Here is a 21258-nt window from a genome sequence, read left to right as displayed (position 1 = left end):
AGAAACAGCCAATGGAAAAGGAAGGTGATGGCGTTTTGACTTTTTCCACTATGGGTGGCCTTATTGTGGGTGCTCTTACACCAATTGGATCATTCTAACGACTTACACTTCGATCTATTTTTGAACCAAATAAAACCCTAAGACTTGATATCAATAATAACATCTTTTATCTTTACTAGTTAGCCTTCGAATATCTTCTCATTTCCAGCTTTCCAAATTCTCTAACAAGCAATCATCACGATCTTGTGAAACACTTCCTTCTCGAGTTCTCTCGAACCCTTAACCCCACATTCTAATATAACTCTAACAAGTCTCTAATCGAGAAAGAATAAAGCGGAGGAGCCTTTCATGTAACACCCTGCTTCACATGATATCGTTGTATAGTATGTATATAGGAAGAATCAAGCGGAGTCGTTATTACTCTAACTTATAAGGACCATTTAGCATTCAAGAAAACTCCATGGGTGTTTATGATTTATTATTTCTTTTACCTTGGGAATAAGCTATCAAGGTAATGAATGTTGGAGGGCCTAGGTGAAACAATCATAACCAACCACACCTATTTATCCTACTACGATCATATTCTGATGGTCATCTTTCTCGCAAAACCGGTGGCGTAACAGATCTAACTCCGACCTCCTTTGCCTCCGGTAAAGATCAGGTGAGGTCAAGCAATTATTTTATGTGTTATTCTTGAGTTAAAGCTAGTAACCGAACTAATGTTTGCACATGAACTCTCTGCCAGGGCGGTGCGTTACCGTTATTGGCGACTCCCAAAACTCGTATTGGCGATCAATCTTCTCGCTTTGTCGGGTAAGCTCTTAAACCACAACCTATAGCGTGAATCTATTTCACCGTTCTTGAATGTTCGCAGTAACTAGTGTTCCTAATCTCGCGTTCTTGTAGGAGTTTCGTTCCATTCTTGTCGGCGATTCTCGAAGATCTTGACATGGATTACTCTCTTAGTTAACCAGGTATGCAAATTGATTTCTTTTGTGAAGCGTTAAGTTTGGCTAGTTGATTCGGTTTCGGCTTGTACTCAATCCTTACCGTGTGCCAAGACCCGGTTCACTAGGGCTTGTGGTGGTTGCATGGCAGACCACCGCCATGGTGGTGATTATTTCCGGCGACTACCATGCCTATTAAGGTGCCATAAATATTATTCGTCTGTTAAGTTTGCTCAGTCTTTACTCTCATTGGTTACAATATATATATATATAAATATATATAAATATATATATATATATATATATATATGACCCAATTTTAACAGTAACCGAATTGGGTCTTGGGATTGAGCATTATGGCTTGACACAAGGGTTGTGATACATGCATTAAAAGTATGTCTTGCAAATATAATCACTAGCCAATCTGGTCCTACTATGAAGTTTATTATAAACTCATGCATGGTTGCATGGGAGCTAAACAGAAGGGCCATATTAATGGGTATATACGTACATTTATGTTGTAGGCTCTTGGAACCGCGTTTAGAGTCGTGTTTCTCTCGTCGCTTTAGCTCTTATTAATTTGCACGACACGTCAAGATGAGTTTTAGACGCCCTTTTCTTTTTAAATGCTTCTAATGATTTAGGGCTGATATATATATTAAAACGTTTTTATGTACATGTTTAGTATACATGATTTATGATGAAGATGAACGTGTATGAAATTGATTTTGGAAACAATTATATGTTCTAAAGAATTTTACTTGATTTGTACGCACTTAAGTTGTTGTTCATATGATAAATATCGAACATGGGTTGGGTCAACTAAAGAAGTCCTCTCACAGGGCAAACTAAGAAGTCCTCTCACGGGGCAATTAAGAAGTCCTCGATCAAGGTCACGACTTTGTGTTTGGCTTGTTCGGGGCAGCTATGGATCCCTTACGACCCGTTATACCGACTACTTTATATGTTATGTTGCGTACTTTTATTTAAGCTATGTCATTTATTGCTTAAACGTTATTGATGAATTTAAAAACTAGAACTCACTCAGCAACGCTGACGTTTTCTATATATGTATATCAGACTGATTTTAGGTACTCGTCAGAAGATTTGGATCCTCTTGGCTGCACCAGAAGTTATCCGTTTGTTTAAACACTGGCATTTCGTTTATCCTATTTATTTTTCATACTTGAACTTATTTGGTTTATCGGATTATGCTTTAATTTCCGCATTGTAAGCCAAAACCACTGAACCCGAGCATGAAAACTCTCACCACTCGGAGACTGAGGCTAACTCTCACCCCACTGATGATAGAGTTGTCTTGGAACCAACAATTCGAGAGGCTATTGCCGATGAAGTGTACCAGGTGATTCGTGGTACCATGCCTGAGATCATGGCTGAAGCTATTAAGGCTATGACTAAAGAGATTGAGACTGAAAAGAAGGATAAGAAGACAACCGGTAGAAAGGATTCGGGAAAAAAGGGCAAGGAACCAGTAACTGTGTTTAGTAGTGATGAAGACGAAGGGGGTTCGGATAAAGAAATATCTAAGGGATGCAATTATGGTTCGTTTAAAAAGTGTAATCCTCAAGAGTTCGATGGTACCAAAGATGCTATAGCCGCTCATCGTTGGATCAGAGAAATGGATGCGGTAATAAAAATTAGTGAATGTAGGGACGATCAGAAGGTAAAGTTTGCAGCCCATTCATTCGTTTCTGAGGCCTTATGTTGGTGGGAAAGTATTACTATAGTCATGGGAGAACGGGCTATCCAAATAATGAAGTGGGACGAGCTTAAGTTGTTGGTGATGGAGCGAGCACCTTTGTCCGACTAATGAACTGAACAAGATTGAGAGGGATTTTCTAAAGCTTGAGGCTGGGAATATGACACATCGAGAGTATACTAATAAATTTAATGAGATGTCACGTTTGGTACCTGAGTGGGTTACTCCTGCAGCAAAGAAGATTAAACGGTACGTCTAGGGTTTGCCGATCGACATCTGTAGGCTGGTGATACCAGTTAAACCGGCTACTTTTCGAGAGGTCGTAGATCTCAGTGGTATTCTATATGATGAGAGGGATGATGTCCAACCATCTGAGACAAAGAAGAAATGGAACAATCACAACAACAATGGTAAACGATTTGGTAACAACAACTACAAGCCGGGAGAAAAGAGAGTTAAAATAAAGGAAGGTGAAACAAAAATGGTGGGTTCCAGCGAAAAGAAAGAATGTAGGAAGTGCGGTAAGATTCATTATGGGCAATTTCTTCTTGGTTCGAACCTATGTTTTAGATGTGGAAAGACGGGGCACCTTTCGTATAAATGTCCTGATGCTAAATGTGTTAGTTGTGGTGAAACTGGACATTTGCTCACTGCCTGCCTTAAGAATAAGCCAAGCGGTTAAGGTCAAGAGAAAACTTTTAGTGTGAAAGCGAATGACAAACCAAAATCTAAAGAAAGGGCATACAATCTCTCTCAGAAAGAAGCGAAGGAAAAACCCGATGTTGTGTCAGGTACATTTTCTGTTAATGGTATTCCTGCTACTATTTTGTTCGATTCTGGTAATAGTAAGAGTTTTATATCTATCGCATTATTCCCTTTACTAAATAAAATCCCTGAGTTGATAGATGATGTTTTTGAAGTAGAGGTTGCTAGTCGTAAGTCTGTGAAAATTAATGAAGCAATTAGAAATTGTCTTATAGAACTTTCGGGCTTTCACTTTCCTGCTAGACTATTCCTTATGACCCTGGGTGGCTTTGATGTCGTTCTTGGAATGGATTGGTTATCCAATTATGATGCAAACATTGTATGTGGGGAGAAATTAATTCAACTTAAAGCCCCTGATGGCAGCCCAGTCACGATTCGTGGTGATCGAAGCTGCTTAATGCCACGGGTTATTTCTATGATCAAGGATGGAAGGCTAATGCAACGAGGGTGCACGGCCTATCTAGCATATGTTATTGATTCAAAAGCTGATTGTACTAAACTCGAAGATGTTCCTGTGGTACGAGAATTTCCCGATGTGTTTCCAGATGATTTATATGATGTACCACAAGATCGACAAATTGAATTTCAAATCGACCTTATTCCAGGAGCTAAACCTGTTGCTAAGGCTCCCTATCGCTTGGCTCCCTCTGAAATGAAAGAACTTTGGACCCAATTACAAGATCTTCTTGATAAAGGGTTCATTCGGCTGAGTATTTCGCCCTGGGGTGCTCCAGTACTCTTTGTAAAGAAGAAAGACGGCAGCATGCGCATGTGCATCGATTATCGTGAACTGAATAAGCTGACCGTGAAAAACAAGTACCCGTTACCCAGGATTGATGACTTATTTGATCAGCTGCAGGGAGCTAGTTGGTTTTCAAGAATCGATCTTAGGTCGGGTTATCACCAGTTGAAAGTAAGGGAACAAGATATACCGAAGACTACTTTCCGCACACGTTATGGACATTATGAGTTTCTTGTGATGTCGTTCGGCTTAACAAACGCCCCCACAACGTTTATGGACCTGATGAATCGGGTATGCCGCCATATGCTTGATTGTTCAGTCATTGTTTTTATCGATGACATCCTTATTTATTCCAAAAATGAAAGTGACCATGCTTGTCACCTTAAAGAAGTTCTTGAGACTTTAAGGAGGGAAAAGTTATATGCAAAATTTTCTAAGTGAGCGTTTTGGTTGCGGGAGGTACAATTCTTGGGTCATATGATTAACCCGAGTGGTATTATGGTTGATCCCGCTAAACTGGAAGATGTTATGAAATGGAACCCTCCTACATCAGCGTCTGAAATTCGCAGCTTCTTGGGTTTAGCGGGTTATTATCGAAGGTTTATTCAGAATTTCTCTAAGATAGCCTCATCATTGACAAAATTGACAAAGAAAGGCGCTAAGTTTGAATGGGGATCTGACCAAGAAAAGGCTTTTCATGAATTGAAACAGAGGTTAACGCAAGCTCCAGTATTGGCATTGCCAGATGGTACCGAGGACTTGGTTGTCTATTCAGATGCTTCCTCTCTAGGGTTGGGTTGTGTACTCATGCAACGTGGAAAGGTGATAAGCCTATGCCTCACGACAGCTAAAACCTCACGAAGGTAATTACCCTACCCATGACTTGGAGCTAGCAGCTGTAGTCTTTGCATTAAAGATTTGGAGACATTATTTGTACGGTGTTAGATTCACAATTCATACAGATCACAAGAGTTTGAGGTACTTTTTCGAATAAAAGGAGTTAAATATGAGACAGAGACGGTGGTTGGAATTAATCAAAGACTATGATTGTGAGATAACGTATTACCCGGGTAAGGCTAATGTCGTAGCTGATGCATTAAGTCGGAAGCCTATTCGGGTGAAGTGGTGCCAGCTTATCGTGAAGCCGGATATTATGAAACAGATCTTTGAGGCACACACTGATGCTCTAAGGACCGGGAGAATTAACAAGGAGCGTATGGTCGGTCAGGAAGGGTCTTTGGTAGTTAACAGTGATGGGGAGAGACTCAGGTTCGGGCGTGTATGGATACTTCGTCACGGGGAGTTCAGAGGAAAGATTATGGATGAAGCTCATAAGACGCGTTACTCGATTCACCCTGGTGCTACCAAAATGTACCAAGACCTGAAGAAGAACTATGGTGGCCAGGCATGAAACGGGAAATAACCGATTATGTGAGTAAATGTTTGACATGTCTTCAGGTGAAAGCCGAACATCGAAATCATGGAAAGATCCAGTCGTTAGAAATACCAGAATGGAAATGGGAACACCTTACTATGGACTTCATAACTAAGCTACCACGTACAGCTAAGGGTTATGACACCATTTGGGTGGTTGTGGATAGGTTGACTAAGAGTGCTCATTTCCTACCGATACGCGAAACTCATACTTCTGAGAAATTGGCAGAGTTGTTTATTAAAGAGATTGTTGCAAAACATGGTATGCCTGTATCTATCGTGTCTGACCGAGACACACGGTTTACTTCAAGGTTCTGGAAAAAGTTTCATGAGGAGATGGGAACTAGATTGCATATCAGCACGGCTTATCATCCTCAAACGGATGGTCAATCAGAAAGAACCATTCAAACTCTTGAAGATATGTTAAGGGCGTGCATAATTGATTTTGGTGGTAGCTGGGACAATCACCTACCGTTGGCAGAATTCTAGTACAATAACAGTTATCATGCTAGTATCGGGATGCCACCTTATGAGATGTTATATGGTCGGAGATGCAGGACTCATGTTTGTTGGGGTTCGATTGGGCAAAGACAGTTGGGAAGTTTAAAAGTGGTTGAGGAAACAACTGAGAAACTCGATAAGATCAAGACTTTTATGAAGACAGCACAAGACAGACAAAAATCATATGCGGATAAAAGGCGTAGGCCGATAGAATTCGAAGCTGGCGATCAGGTTCTACTTAAAGTTTCTCCTTGGAAGGGCATTATTAGATTCCGCAAGCGGGGTAAACTTAGTCCAGGTTTATTGGGCCATTCAAAATAGTGGCTTGTGTTGGCGAAGTTGCTTACAGGTTGGATTTGACTAACGAACTTAATGATATTCACCTTACCTTTCACGTGTCTCATCTAAGGAAATGTTTAGCGGACGAAGAGGCTTACGTGCCACTTAATGACATTCAGATTAACGAGAAATTGAACTACGTTGAGGGACCTGTTGCTATACTTGACTGGAAAGACAGGCAATTACGAAACAAGACAATTAAGCAAGTGAAAGTTCAATGGAAACACCGAAAGGGGTCCGAGGCAACATGGGAATCAGAAAATGAAATGAAGAAAAACTACCCTCAGTTATTCTCTCTGCGGCAGGTTTCGAGAACGAAACCTATTGTAAGAGGGGTTGACTTGTAACACCCTGCTTCACATGATATCGTTGTATAGTATGTATATAGGAAGAATCAAGCGGAGTCGTTATTACTCTAACTTATAAGGACCATTTAGCATTCAAGAAAACTCCATGGGTGTTTATGATTTATTATTTCTTTTACCTTGGGAATAAGCTATCAAGGTAATGAATGTTGGAGGGCCTAGGTGAAACAATCATAACCAACCACACCTATTTATCCTACTACGATCATATTCTGATGGTCATCTTTCTCGCAAAACCGGTGGCGTAACAGATCTAACTCCGACCTCCTTTGCCTCCGGTAAAGATCAGGTGAGGTCAAGCAATTATTTTATGTGTTATTCTTGAGTTAAAGCTAGTAACCGAACTAATGTTTGCACATGAACTCTCTGCCAGGGCGGTGCGTTACCGTTATTGGCGACTCCCAAAACTCGTATTGGCGATCAATCTTCTCGCTTTGTCGGGTAAGCTCTTAAACCACAACCTATAGCGTGAATCTATTTCACCGTTCTTGAATGTTCGCAGTAACTAGTGTTCCTAATCTCGCGTTCTTGTAGGAGTTTCGTTCCATTCTTGTCGGCGATTCTCGAAGATCTTGACATGGATTACTCTCTTAGTTAACCAGGTATGCAAATTGATTTCTTTTGTGAAGCGTTAAGTTTGGCTAGTTGATTCGGTTTCGGCTTGTACTCAATCCTTACCGTGTGCCAAGACCCGGTTCACTAGGGCTTGTGGTGGTTGCATGGCAGACCACCGCCATGGTGGTGATTATTTCCGGCGACTACCATGCCTATTAAGGTGCCATAAATATTATTCGTCTGTTAAGTTTGCTCAGTCTTTACTCTCATTGGTTACAATATATATATATATAAATATATATAAATATATATATATATATATATATATATGACCCAATTTTAACAGTAACCGAATTGGGTCTTGGGATTGAGCATTATGGCTTGACACAAGGGTTGTGATACATGCATTAAAAGTATGTCTTGCAAATATAATCACTAGCCAATCTGGTCCTACTATGAAGTTTATTATAAACTCATGCATGGTTGCATGGGAGCTAAACAGAAGGGCCATATTAATGGGTATATACGTACATTTATGTTGTAGGCTCTTGGAACCGCGTTTAGAGTCGTGTTTCTCTCGTCGCTTTAGCTCTTATTAATTTGCACGACACGTCAAGATGAGTTTTAGACGCCCTTTTCTTTTTAAATGCTTCTAATGATTTAGGGCTGATATATATATTAAAACGTTTTTATGTACATGTTTAGTATACATGATTTATGATGAAGATGAACGTGTATGAAATTGATTTTGGAAACAATTATATGTTCTAAAGAATTTTACTTGATTTGTACGCACTTAAGTTGTTGTTCATATGATAAATATCGAACATGGGTTGGGTCAACTAAAGAAGTCCTCTCACAGGGCAAACTAAGAAGTCCTCTCACGGGGCAATTAAGAAGTCCTCGATCAAGGTCACGACTTTGTGTTTGGCTTGTTCGGGGCAGCTATGGATCCCTTACGACCCGTTATACCGACTACTTTATATGTTATGTTGCGTACTTTTATTTAAGCTATGTCATTTATTGCTTAAACGTTATTGATGAATTTAAAAACTAGAACTCACTCAGCAACGCTGACGTTTTCTATATATGTATATCAGACTGATTTTAGGTACTCGTCAGAAGATTTGGATCCTCTTGGCTGCACCAGAAGTTATCCGTTTGTTTAAACACTGGCATTTCGTTTATCCTATTTATTTTTCATACTTGAACTTATTTGGTTTATCGGATTATGCTTTAATTTCCGCATTGTAAGACTAGTTTCCGCTGCTATGGTTTTTGCTTTAATTCTAGTTGAACTATTTGCTTATGATGATGCCAACGGTAAGGCCTCCCAGGATTTGGGTCTTACATTTCACCATGAGCTCAAAGAATCCCACACCGTGGAAGAGCCGCACAACTGGAGAAAATACGATCGGACGTCCCGATTATGAATCACAAAGCACATACAAACAATCCGGGAATTCTATGTTTCTTTTTCCATCGTTTCCATTACTAAATATTTTTTCAACGGACAAAACAAAACAATAATAACTAATATAAAAATATAAACAACTATATAAATAAATATCTAGATTTGAAGTTTTCTAATTTTAAATTTTAATGTAACTTAATTGTTAATTCTAAATTTAATAAAAAAAAATACTGCATGCACACGTAATCTTAAAACATAAAAACAATATTAAATCCAGAATCGAAATTGAATGAGTTATAAAGTACTACAACTGATTCCCAATTTACAAGTGACAACGACATAATGCGTAAAAAAATTTGGAGTCTCGGGGAGGAGTCATTGAGCTGGAACAAATTTCTAGCTCGGGACGCTGTTCCTGGCTGTCTGGCTCGAACCGGTCTCTCTTCCAAGTCCGTACCGTGCAACCTTATATAGTAGTGACGATGCTTAGACGAAACGTCGAAGGTGTTGGACGAAAATGTGTATAAAAGTTTCATAAACGTAGGAGATCGGACTCAAATTTTCAGATGAAAATAGGTATATTTACACTACTGCTTAAAAAAACAAAGGGGGTCGGGGCCATCGCTGGCCCTAACTATTCTTCACCAATTAGGGATGACAATGGGCTGGGTATTGCTAATCTCATACCCGTACACGGTTATAAAATTCAGTCACATACCAGGCTCACTATTCGTATCAGGTATACCCGTTAGATTGTTAAAAAAAGGCTCTGGTTATCCACACACCCTTTGACTAATACACACCCACTTTCAAGTGGGTTCCATATGATAGTATAACCCCTATACGATCGTATGTAGGGTGTGTGGATAAACAAAGGGTGTAAGAATAACATGTCCCTAAAAAAATCTGTTAAGATTTTCCATGTATATTTTTTTTACCATTATAAGTATTACACACACATATATGAACTATCATAAATCAAAATATGACGTTACATACATATAAACATTATCATAAATAAATAATAATATTATAATTGTTATATAGTTTTATATATAAATTTGAGAACATATAAAACATAAATAATGTTTTTTAAATGCATGTCTATATCTTAAATACAAGATAATTTTTTTTTTCGTGTAGTAAACCTACAAAAATAAAGTGTTATTACCAATGTTAAGAAAAAATGAATTTAATAATTAAAAGTTTTTGGTTTATAATTCGGGTATCGTTCGGGTAAACGGGTATGTATTTTAGGGTAATCGGGTTGGGTATCACCAAATCTCATACCCGGTCCGTAACTGTAAAAAAGTTTTAGAACTAATCTCATACCTGGTCCAATACCCTTAGGACTTCGGGTATACCTATCTCGAATACTTCACGTTTCAGATATACTCGTCAGGCTTAGTTTATTTTGACATCCGTATCACCCATAAATGTATGTTTAAAATTTCTTCACCAATTAATATATGTTTAAAAATTCATTGCCAATATAAGTATCTTTGTATCTTCTCTTAATTATATTTTAATAAAAAATCAATCAAGAAAAGCTTACAAAAAGTGGGAAAAAGTAAAAGATATAAAATTATAATAAAAATGGGCACACAAGAAAAAAGAAAAGAGAAAGTATAGGGGGGTGAAAGGGACAGGATGCCAAATGAAAACGTTGGATACCATAATGACCGGCAGTGGGTCTTACCATTGTCATTATTATTCACCCTCCCTTGAAAGCTAGGTCACACCATTAAACATAAATTACCCTATAATCTTTTTAGTAAATGTAAACTTAATCCATAACCTTGTGGTCCAGTAGTGTACGGCGTGTCCCTTCTAGTAGTGTACGATGTTTGTGTCGCCGGTGATTTTGTGGTTTGTGGTATATGATGGTAGAAATGAGATGACAGTGCGAGATTGACCGGTGTATGAGTAATGCTGCCCGTAAGTGTCCCTTCCCCTTTAACAGTAATACAAGCGCGCAATATTAACAGAATTTTAGGTGAAAAAATTTTGTCCTTAAAAAAATGTAAAGGAAAAAGATAAATTAAATCAGCTTTTACGTTCCTCGACATTAATCTCTATTAAATCTTCTATTCATAATCAACTACATTTGATTATTAAATTAGACTTGTCCTACAACATAATTCAAGTTAAGCGTTCGGCATGTAAACTTGAGTCGTACTCATTAAACTTGAGTTTGACTCATTTAATTAAAAGACTTTGAACTTGAATCATTTCAAGCTCATATCTTAAGTAATTTTGAAGTTTGCATTTGGCTTAGCTCAAAGTTTATTATTATTGCTATTTAATCACTTATACTTCAGAAAACAAAAGTGTATTGTTTATTTTAAACTTGTTGTAAAAATTATTGTACAAAAGTTGTGTATTAACAATGTTTGATCGGTTTATTGTTTGTTGTATACAAATTATTTATTAATTATTGTATTTTCATGAAGTACATGTGTAGTTCACATGTCTCAAACTAGTGTGTGTGAAGAGAGAGACAATTAGTTTATTATATCTTAAGTGTGGTTTAGGCTCATGAGACTACTAAAGTTCGTTTATGAAACTTGGGTTGGAGCTCGTAAATTTAAGGAGCTTTATTTTAGGTTTGGGTTCGTTTAAGTTCTAGTTAATTCAAATTTTTAGCAAATAATTTCAAAGATCTCGAAAACAGTTAGTGTGTTAACAGCCCTATTTTATTATTAGTCATGTAAATATAATTTACAAAGTACAATTATATGATTTTATGTTAATCAATTAAAAGGATTGTATAAATATAGCGGGATCATTATATGTTTAAAAGTTCATAGATTTTGTAAAACAAAAAACAGATTAATGGTCACCGATATGCAAATAAAATATGTAGTCCATGTAATGGATGTATGGTTAACAGGTCAAGCAAAATTCTTTTGTTTATGTAATTACAAATCGACCGCACCATAAGCTAAGTGAATTTTAAAGAATCAAGCATTGGATAATCGTTGTCAATGACATCAATCGACTATTTTCGTAGTATGCATCATGGTATCATTGTGGAGGGTTCGTCCGTTCACTTTTCATATGTTTTTTTCACTACGTGCTAGCAAGAACCCTTTCTGACAATGCCAATACTGGAGCTTCAGCACACTACTCTAAGTGATCTCTAACTTTTTAAACACTTGTCATATTAGAAGAGCAATAAAAAAATGACAAGAGTGGATGTATGTGAGTGTTATATAAACACCTTTTGTATTTGTAATTATTGATCCCGACGAAGAGCTTGTAAAGGCCATATGCTCTTTGTTTTAGAATGAATCATGATGATTAAGGAAGTTGGTATGAAACCATTTTGCTACTTTGTCTGATTTAAAGGCGGAAATATTAATGAGACGATAATGTTACGTCTACACTCTTACCCGTCAGACATTATAATTTTTTTCAACAGTATTGAATTAGACAGTCTGTGTTAGTATTTAAATGCTATTGCTTTATAGTTTTAAAAAATGACATTAAAGAATGCATTGTGCAATATAAATTGTGCAGTGATAGCATTCACATGGTACAATTTTCCCATTCAACCTTTGCAGTTGTGCCTACTAAAATTTACAAGATGCGGATATGCGTCAAGCCAGAAACATGCATACATAATCGGAAACAAATACCCTAACCCATAAAAGTCACACGCATAGACGCATCATCTCCTTGTTGCTTTCTACAATTCTTTGGTGAAATCCGTTTTGTATCGGAAAATCACACACACCCTGTAGTTAGTCAAATTGTTACGATGAATTATTAAATTCTAACTTTGTTTTTATCGCATCTCTTGAACTAAGGGGTAATTTTGTAAAGTAATAACTAAGTTTCAAAAGTGCCCCAATTAAGTAACTCAAGTTTAAAAAGCGTTTCAATTAAGTTACTCTATGTTCATATTTTATTAAATTATATGTTTTTACATTTATTTTAATCATGTTTTGTTTTTGTTTCAATGAGGAAATCTTTTTATCTATTTTTTTGATGTTGATGCTGAATGGCAACGTGAATTTTATTTTTTTATTTTAAATATAATTAACTTTTTTAATTTTTTCTAAATATCTTAATCTTATATATATATATATATAAACAAAACATTTAAAAGCTCTCTGGTTGCTCACCATATTCTCTCAAGCCACCAGATTGTTTTATTTGTAAATGAAGGTTTCTTATGCATTTGACCTGAATTCATGGGTATGAGTCTCATCAAACTTAGATCGCCGTTAAACGGGTTATAACATCTAATTAAATAAAAAATTAATCTTACTAAATATTTAATATGAAAATCCTATAAAATAGAGATATCCATTAATATCTGTTTTTTTATTAAAAATAGATATTATTTATAAGTGAGAAACAATTTTATAGTAAAAAAAAAATAAGTGCGCCATGGGTCTCACCAAACACAGATATCTTTTAAATGAGTTATAACATCTCATTTATTCGTAAAACCTTTCATCATCAAATCCTAAGTATATTACTAACTTCCTTACAATAAATAAATTTTAAAATGAGAAAATATATAAATATTAGAAATGAAAAATATAAAACGAACCCGGTAATACAGGGGATAAAAGCTAGTAACTCTATATATTGCAAACCTAGATACACAAAAATAACTGATGAGGCTCGATTTGAAGATTTAGGAGAAAAACTAGAACACTTTAGTAAGTTAATTAGTGACATATTTCACACCACTTATGGTATGGTGATAAAAGTGTAGGTGTTACATTGGTTCAAGAGTAGAAAATTAGAAAAAATAATAAAAATGCTGTGTTAAAAAAAAACATGTTCCTGTGAAAAGACACGGACGAGAGACAAAAGTTAGTTTTCAAAGTTGTTGGAAGAATCCTCCCGTTTACCTTCCACTTAATTATTATTATTCCATCCTCTCTCTTTCTCTATAATTATTGACAGTAATTCCTCCGAATGATGCCAAATCCCCTCATGGAACCACTTTCCGACGTGGAACAAGTTATGGAGTTCTTCAGGAAACACGGCCTCTCACTCTCCGAGTCAGCCCTCATGGATGACGTCATCCTCAATTCCCAATTAGCTTCTTTCGATTACCAGAGATTCCTCTTCCCTGTTAAAATTAAAATACCGACACCGGAAGTTGGTGATTCCGATGATGAGTTTGTTAGCGTGTACTCTTCTACCACCCATTTCTCTTCCTCTTCTTCTGGTACGTACCCAACTATTTTCATTTTAGGGTTTACAACCATTAAAGGATCCATCAATAATTCAATTTCAGTATATTATAAGCATATGCTTTTAACAGATAAAAAAGGTTGTGTTCTTTGATTACAAACTGTTTATTTGTTGTATGCGAAATCAATAAAGTTAAGTGATGTTAGTATTTTGGACCACATTTCCTCTCTTGACTTTGACTTTGATTTATATTCATTTTGAATTTGATTCATATGCCATATTACTTGGTTTTGTATTATTGTATTGATCCAACTATTTATACTAGTACAACATGATAATTACAAGCAAACCTAAGTAAAGCATTACTCTAGTTAATTAGTTATAACTGATATTTTTATTTTATCTAATTGTTTATTAGGTTATGGGCTTGCTTTGATTAAACCAAAAGATCAATAACACACCTTTCTTTCCCAACAATATAAATATATATGTTTTTTTAACCAATTTATTTCTTATGGAGCTTTGATTATAAACTGTTCATTTTTAATTTCATCTGATTCAGTGATTTTACACTGGAAATTGGACCACATTTTCTGTGTTGACTGGCTTTGACTTAATATTCGTTTTGATTCAAATGCCATCAAGATCACTGACTTCACTTCACTTCACTGAAGATTATTAGTAATTAAAGGATCAATAATTCAAAATGTGTATATGTTTTTTTTTAAATAACTTGATCTTTGATTACAAATTGTTTATTTCTTCTATGTGAAATTAGTTTCATACAAAGGTCATTTGATTTTGATTTTTGGACCACATTTTCTGTCTTCACTTTGACATAATAAATTAATATTCATTTTGATTGAAGTGACATCAAGATCAATAGTTTCTTCACTTACTTCGTATCCTCTGCGGGCTAACTATAAAGATTAATTGTTTGTATAAGGTATTGTGTATTAGTAATCTAACTATTTATACGAGTACACCATATTAATTACAAAGAAAACCTAATTAAATCATTATTCTAGTTGTTGTAACTAATATATTGTATCTAATAGTTTACTAGTTTATTGGTTTGCTTTGAGTAAACAAAAAGATCAATAAAAGAAGTTTTGTTTCACAAGTTCAACTTTCATTCTATGTTCAATTATTTTACTTTGGATTTGGGACTATCATTTGTATTGATTTGAGTTCATTGCGAATAAATTCATCAACTTATTTTATTCGCTATTAATCATTTTAGTTCATTCTTTTCACAATATCAGAGTTGTGAGTTGTGACCCACAATCCAAGACTTAATTATAATGCACTTATATGTTATCCTTTTAAATGACACGAAGAGTACCGCCTACAATGACACTTATTATCTGTTTAAGCGAATAACCATTTAAATACCCTATAAGATGGTTGTTGACAGTTTTGCCCTTTTGATGGTTAAAATTTGTGCAGAATTCACAAATCCATATGGAATAAAAACCACAATAGGGATTAGTTCTCATGCTTCATCAGACAGATTGTCACAATTTGGTACTGCTCGTGATTACCATGACTTTGATATACAAAATGACATAAATTGGTACACGGAACGAGATGAAGACTATGCAATGCCACCTGTATTTGACAACTCAGACCCGTTCAGTGGTCCCACCGAGGATAAGTTTGTGATGAGTTCAGATAAAGAGAATCAAGATGAGAATCATCAGCTGTTTCTTGATCCTATAGTTGACCCCTTTGGTCAAACTAACGATTTGGATAAACCATGGCCTTTGACTTTGACTTCTGTTAAAGATGGCGTTAAAGTCACTGATTATTATGATTTAGATGGGAAATGTGTTGAGCAAGAGGTGAATGATAAAGGAGTTAGCTTTAAAGATTTTCAAGAAATTGATACCGGGCGTAAAACAGATGTGTATCATCTTGTTGGGGGATCTGAAAATACCCATGAACCGAAAAGTCACATGGGTGAGAAAGATGTTGACTTTGACTTGGATAGTCAATCTGAGGGTATATTTGAAAGAAGTCTCCAAGAATCTCATGAGAATGATGCTGCAAAATTCAAAGAAGATGATCATGACGCGACCAATAATGAACTTTCGATCTATGCAAATGAGGATGATTATGAAGTATTTGATTTAAGAATTATACACAGGAAAAACCGGTTAGTAACAATTTTAAGGATGCATTTCGTGTAGAGGGGGCAAAGTAGGTAACGGGTTAAAGTAGGTTGCTTTATGTGTGGGCTGACAAAAACAAGCTCGCTGCTGGCTTGAAATCGGCTTGTTTGTAAACAAGCCGAGCCGATTCGAGTTTGTAAACGAGTCGAGCCTGAGCACAATTCAAAGTCGGCTTGGCTCGGGTCGTGCTTGTTCCCTAGCGGGTTCATTGGCTTGCTTGTTTAAATGAAAGCTAAATTTTAATATATATAATCTAAAAGTATAAATTCATTATTTGTAACGCATTTTGTAAATTAAAGCCCATATGACATTAATTAGTGAAAAAAAAATGAAATAAAACAAGAATATAAAAGTGTTAAGCCTCAAATTTAAGAAGACTAGATATACTAGAAAATGTTATTTCTTTGTTTTCATAATATATCAACATGTGGAAAATGTGTAAAGTAAACAAAAAAGGTTTTTTTGTTAAAATAAACGAGATGGCTCGTTTGCCATGAGCTGGCTTGAGTTTTTAACGAACCGAGCTCTAGCTCAACATTTCAGCTCGTTAAGATAACAAGCTGAGCCGAGTTGGCTCGTTTAACTTCGAGCTGGAGCCTGCACCCAACCTGGCTTAACTCAGCTCTTTTTCAGGCCTGAGCCAGCTCGGCACGGTTCGTTTAACTTCGAGCTGGAGCTCGTGTGATAAATATGATTTCAAACCTTTAGATTTACAATGAAGTGGCAGGTAAGCGGGCAACAAGCTGCGCCGCAACCACCTTTTGGATAGCAAATCCAATTCTACTAAAAACAAAGTTTTGGCTCTCATGGGCCGATAAATTACTATGCTCGACTTTCGGAACTTTGTTCAGAAGGTCCACGGTATCCGGAGCTAAGAAACCAAATGTGCCAAAGGCAAAGGGGATAAACACGTGTTGATTCTCCAAACAAACTTTCTCGTGTTTAACAACCTTGCCCGATGCCGCCTTCAATGCTGCCTGGCCTGCTACAAAACCATTGTCCCTAAGACCAACAAGAGGGGACACTCCTGTGAGATCCACACAAGCGTGTTTCCCCACTACCCACCCAAAAACAAGAATATCGGCCGGTCATAAAGTAGCTTCAAGAGGATCCGTAAGAAAGTTTACAGGGGCCTCCTTTTTTACCAAAATTCCGGCCTGTTTAAAAACATCGCATAGAACATCCCTCACCAAATCATGTCTGTACTTAAACCCAGGTAACTCTTTACAATGAACTTCGTGTTCGCCAAAAGAATCCAAGCAAACCTTGCGGCAATCGGTTTTAAACCTATAGATTAAAACCGATTTAATCTCATTTTATCTTCTTGTGTATGTTTTATCCCTTGAAGGGTTATAAACTAAAACAAGCCGAAATGATTCATTTTCATATAAATGGGTGGAAGTGACCCGCTTTTAACTTCAAGTTTGGAAATAAGTAAATAACTCGCATTTATAACGTATGTAGGACGGGTTTTGAAGAGAATAAGGATCTCCCAATTGTTATAAACGGAATGCTCGGGTCCCAATATTGTGTTACCGAGTATCTTGGTTCAGCCGCATTTAGTAAGGTTGTTCAGGCACGTGATCTCCAAACGGGAATTGATGTTTGTTTAAAGATCATAAAGAACGATAAAGATTTCTTTGACCAGAGTTTAGATGAAATCAAGCTTTTAAAATTTGTAAACAAGTATGATCCGGCAGACGAACGTCACATTTTACGCCTTTATGATTATTTCTATTTTCAGGTAAATTCAATACTAGTTTGATGCTAGTATGAAACACACTTCCAGTTTGATTGACTTTTTTATGTCTTTGACTTTTGAAATTTTGCAGGAACATCTTATAATTGTGTGTGAATTACTATGTGCAAATTTGTACGAATATCAAAAATATAATAAAGAATGTGGTGGGGAGCCGTACTTTACATTGAACAGGATACAGGTTTGAAAAATTAGTACTTTTTTAATGTATAATTAATTAATTGTAATGATTTTCAGAAAGTTTGACTTTTGAATGTCAAAATCAGGTGATAACAAGGCAATGTTTGGAAGCATTGGAGTACTTACATGATTTGGGTATCATTCATTGTGACTTGAAACCTGAAAATATTCTTATTAAAAGCTATAGCCGATGTGAGATTAAGGTCATTGATCTTGGAAGCAGCTGTTTTCAAAACGACAATTTGTCGTTATACGTGCAATCTAGATCTTATCGGGCCCCCGAGGTTATTATTGGGCTTCCCTATGACCAAAAGATTGACCTTTGGTCTCTTGGTTGTATTTTAGCAGAGCTGCATACGGGTGATGTATGTTCTTCAATTCTCTTTTAAAATTTTCTGCTTAGACTTTGAAAGTCAAACAATCCACTTTTAATTTCAAATAAATTAGTACCATTTATTTAGTTGGTGTGGAAAAATCAACAACTGGATCAAATGATATGACAAGTATGATAAATACTATAAGAATTGACTTTATTTGCTAAATAAAGTTTTGACTTTCAAAGTCAGGAGGTTAGGTCAATAATTAACTTGATTACTTCTATGTGAAACCAGGTTTTATTTCCAAATGATGAAGTTGTGATTTTGCTTGCAAGAGTGATTGGAATGGTCGGGCCAATTGATATTGAGATGTTGGAGAATGGACAAGAAACTGATAAATATTTTACCAAAGATTTTGATATCTATCACATAAATGAGGTTTGTTTTCTACATAATCTTCTAAAATGAGACTCTCTTCCGAAGTTCCAAATAGTTTGAGAACCAATCATTTTATTATTTATTTCATATATTTAATATCATTTGAGACAAGTTTTGTCATTATTATTATTACTATAGTATAAATAAGAACTTTGCTGCCGCAAGTGCCCTATTGGGCCACTTGGCGGCACCGTATTGGTCCGTAAGTTTTTTTTTTCTTTTGTTTTCCTCTTTTTAGTTCAGCTACTGTATGAACGTAACAAAACCGACCGAGCATCATTTTTTTCAGTTTTGGTACAATAACGAACGTAACCGAAGGAAATTTTGTTTTAGTTCTGGTATCTTAACAAACAAGACGTAAACCGACCAAATTCACGTAGACTCACCATCTCAACGCCTAGGAGCGACAACGCTTGGGTTTTTCCAAAGCCCGAGTTTTATCGAACCACGCCATCCCATTGGTCCACCTCAAATTTTATATTTTTTTTTGTTTTTAATTTAGTTTTTGTAGTGTAACGAACGTAACTGAAACCGGCCGAATTCACGTCGAGTTACCTCCTCAACGCCCGAGAACAACGCTTAGGTTTTACCAACCAAATGAATATCGTTTTAAATATTTTATTTTTTCATATGTTACTCATTTTAGATGCCTAGGTTTCCCGATTGAATAAATATACTAATTTAGTTTATAATAAATACGCTATACGAGTGCAGATATTTTCTTGTTTGGTTTTTTTTATTGTGAATATTTTAATATGATGAATTTATTTTTTAAGTTAAGTTCCGATACTGTAACGAAGGTAGCCAATATCGACCGGATTTGTGTTGACTCTCCTATGCAATGGCCGGGTTTTACCGCCGCGCATCTCGCGGGCAAATTTCTAGTTTATTATATGTAATTTTGTGATTATGTATATGATTACAATTTTGCATGTGTAATAACCAATTTACATATAAGTAATAATAACATTGCATATAATGAATGACACAAATAACCTCAATAGTATTAAATATATAACTAAAATGATTGGTTGTTAAAGAGTTCTTAAACTATTTGGAAGTTCTGGAATGATCTTGATTCTATATATATAGCGTATAAACGAAGGTACTTGTCCAAACCAATTTTTGTCCATTACTTTTAGTTTCACAAATAATTAGTGTATTAATACAATTTAAAAAAAACATGTAAACTGTTTCGGTTGATGTGACCGGTTGGTTTCATTTCATTTGTTTGGCTCTAATGTTTACAGGAAACTGATCAAATGGAATACATAATCCCACAAAAAACATCACTGGAAGAACACCTTCAAGTTTCTGATGCATTATTTCTTGATTTTGTGAAAAGTTTGCTAGAGATTAATCCTCAAAACCGGCCCACGGCTAGTGAAGCCTTGCAACACCCATGGCTCTCTTCATCAGTCAGCCATCATATTTGAATCTTGGTTCAAACCCAAGTGACCCATTTGTCGCTCGATGGTTCATGGAGTCTTGGTTCATACCTTACTTGAGTAGTCACTGATAGGTTCATGTGGCTGGTTGCGAGTTGCACCAATGCTGGTTCTTGCAAATCGTGATTCGAATTAGCGTGAGTGGTTGATGATCATTCTTGTTCTTCTTTTCTGTTTATTAGTCTTCTTTTCGGGTTTCTTTTTGCATATTGAAAATGGCATTCTCACCATTTTGTTTTGCTTGTTTACATATCATGTAAATTCCTTTTGGTCCATATATACACATTTCAAAGTATTGATGCATATATATGTATACAAGTTTCACAATTGCATGAGTTCTTTTAACTCAGGGAAATCATATTTTTATCAATGATTTTTATATGTTTTTCCTCATAATGCATGTGTGGCAGAGGCAAGAGTATGCAACCCTTTTTTACTTTTTTTTTGGTTGAAATGGATGTTAAATAAAAATAAATAAATAATTCTGGTGTCAAGTCTCAGGATGCAGCGAGATTTGGCTGGTTTGAACCTGAAATCTCGGGCAAACCACCATCCCCGACGTGAAGTATTGTATTGTTGTAAGTACTCAACAGGATAACATGAACACCAAGAGCAATCAACACAAGATTACTTTGAAACTCTTTCTTGATTATCACTCTTTGAATGATTACAAGTAATAAAAGCTGTAACTACTTAAGTCAGTTGTACCTACTTGGTTTTGTGTTTTATCAGTTCCTAAGGATCAATATCAACAATTTTGAGATTAAAAGATGCTAGTGCTACTAGAACTACATTGTAAAATATGAGGCTTTGGCAGTTTGGCCTCATTTGAGTAGGAATAGCAAAAGAACCAATAGCCTAAGGGCAAAAGTAACCTCTCTTTCTTTTCTTTTTTTCTTTTCGGTTGTTGTTTTCTTTTGTTGGGACATAAATCAACCAAGTAGGAATCCGGAAACATAAGGTAAACTTCTCTTTCACAATTTGCTAGGATTCATGTATA

The 21258-nt window shown here is 35.9% G+C and overlaps 2 protein-coding genes across 2 annotated transcripts; both read left to right on the top strand.

Annotated features, from left to right (window-relative positions):
* Positions 1–2325: 2325 nt before the first annotated feature.
* LOC143570440 (uncharacterized) lies at positions 2326–5041 on the top strand. Its single transcript, XM_077056093.1, has 3 exons — positions 2326–2595; positions 3425–4465; positions 4634–5041. Exons 1-3 carry the CDS (start codon positions 2326–2328, stop codon positions 5039–5041), a joined length of 1719 nt encoding a protein of 572 aa, XP_076912208.1.
* A 10284-nt stretch (positions 5042–15325) lies between these two features.
* Positions 15326–20615, top strand: LOC143570428 (serine/threonine-protein kinase ppk15-like). Its single transcript, XM_077056084.1, has 6 exons — positions 15326–16100; positions 17581–17860; positions 17949–18056; positions 18142–18420; positions 18667–18810; positions 20061–20615. Exons 1-6 carry the CDS (start codon positions 15346–15348, stop codon positions 20244–20246), a joined length of 1752 nt encoding a protein of 583 aa, XP_076912199.1. The 5' UTR covers positions 15326–15345; the 3' UTR covers positions 20247–20615.
* The last annotated feature ends 643 nt before the right edge of the window (positions 20616–21258 follow it).

The sequence above is a fragment of the Bidens hawaiensis genome, unplaced genomic scaffold (assembly GCF_021521415.1).
Source record: "Bidens hawaiensis isolate Kalapana, Puna unplaced genomic scaffold, B.hawaiensis_p1.1 tig00024985_1, whole genome shotgun sequence".
Lineage (NCBI taxonomy): Eukaryota > Viridiplantae > Streptophyta > Magnoliopsida > Asterales > Asteraceae > Bidens > Bidens hawaiensis.
Note: the sequence above shows the minus strand (reverse complement) of the source record. Positions and strands in the feature narration are given on the sequence as shown.

What these genes read in the sequence shown, in the direction of transcription:
- LOC143570440 (XM_077056093.1), top strand. Translation starts at nt 2,326, where the DNA reads ATGCCTGAGATCATGGCTGAAGCTATTAAGGCTATGACTAAAGAGATT. An exon ending in GGATCAGAGAAATGGATGCG is followed by an intron (nt 2,596 to 3,424) that starts GTAATAAAAATT and finishes AATCTCTCTCAG; the next exon opens with AAAGAAGCGAAGGAAAAACC. An exon ending in TTATGGACCTGATGAATCGG is followed by an intron (nt 4,466 to 4,633) that starts GTATGCCGCCAT and finishes TGGTTGCGGGAG; the next exon opens with GTACAATTCTTGGGTCATAT.
- LOC143570428 (XM_077056084.1), top strand. Translation starts at nt 15,346, where the DNA reads ATGGTTGTTGACAGTTTTGCCCTTTTGATGGTTAAAATTTGTGCAGAA. An exon ending in ATGATTATTTCTATTTTCAG is followed by an intron (nt 17,861 to 17,948) that starts GTAAATTCAATA and finishes GAAATTTTGCAG; the next exon opens with GAACATCTTATAATTGTGTG. An exon ending in CAGAGCTGCATACGGGTGAT is followed by an intron (nt 18,421 to 18,666) that starts GTATGTTCTTCA and finishes ATGTGAAACCAG; the next exon opens with GTTTTATTTCCAAATGATGA.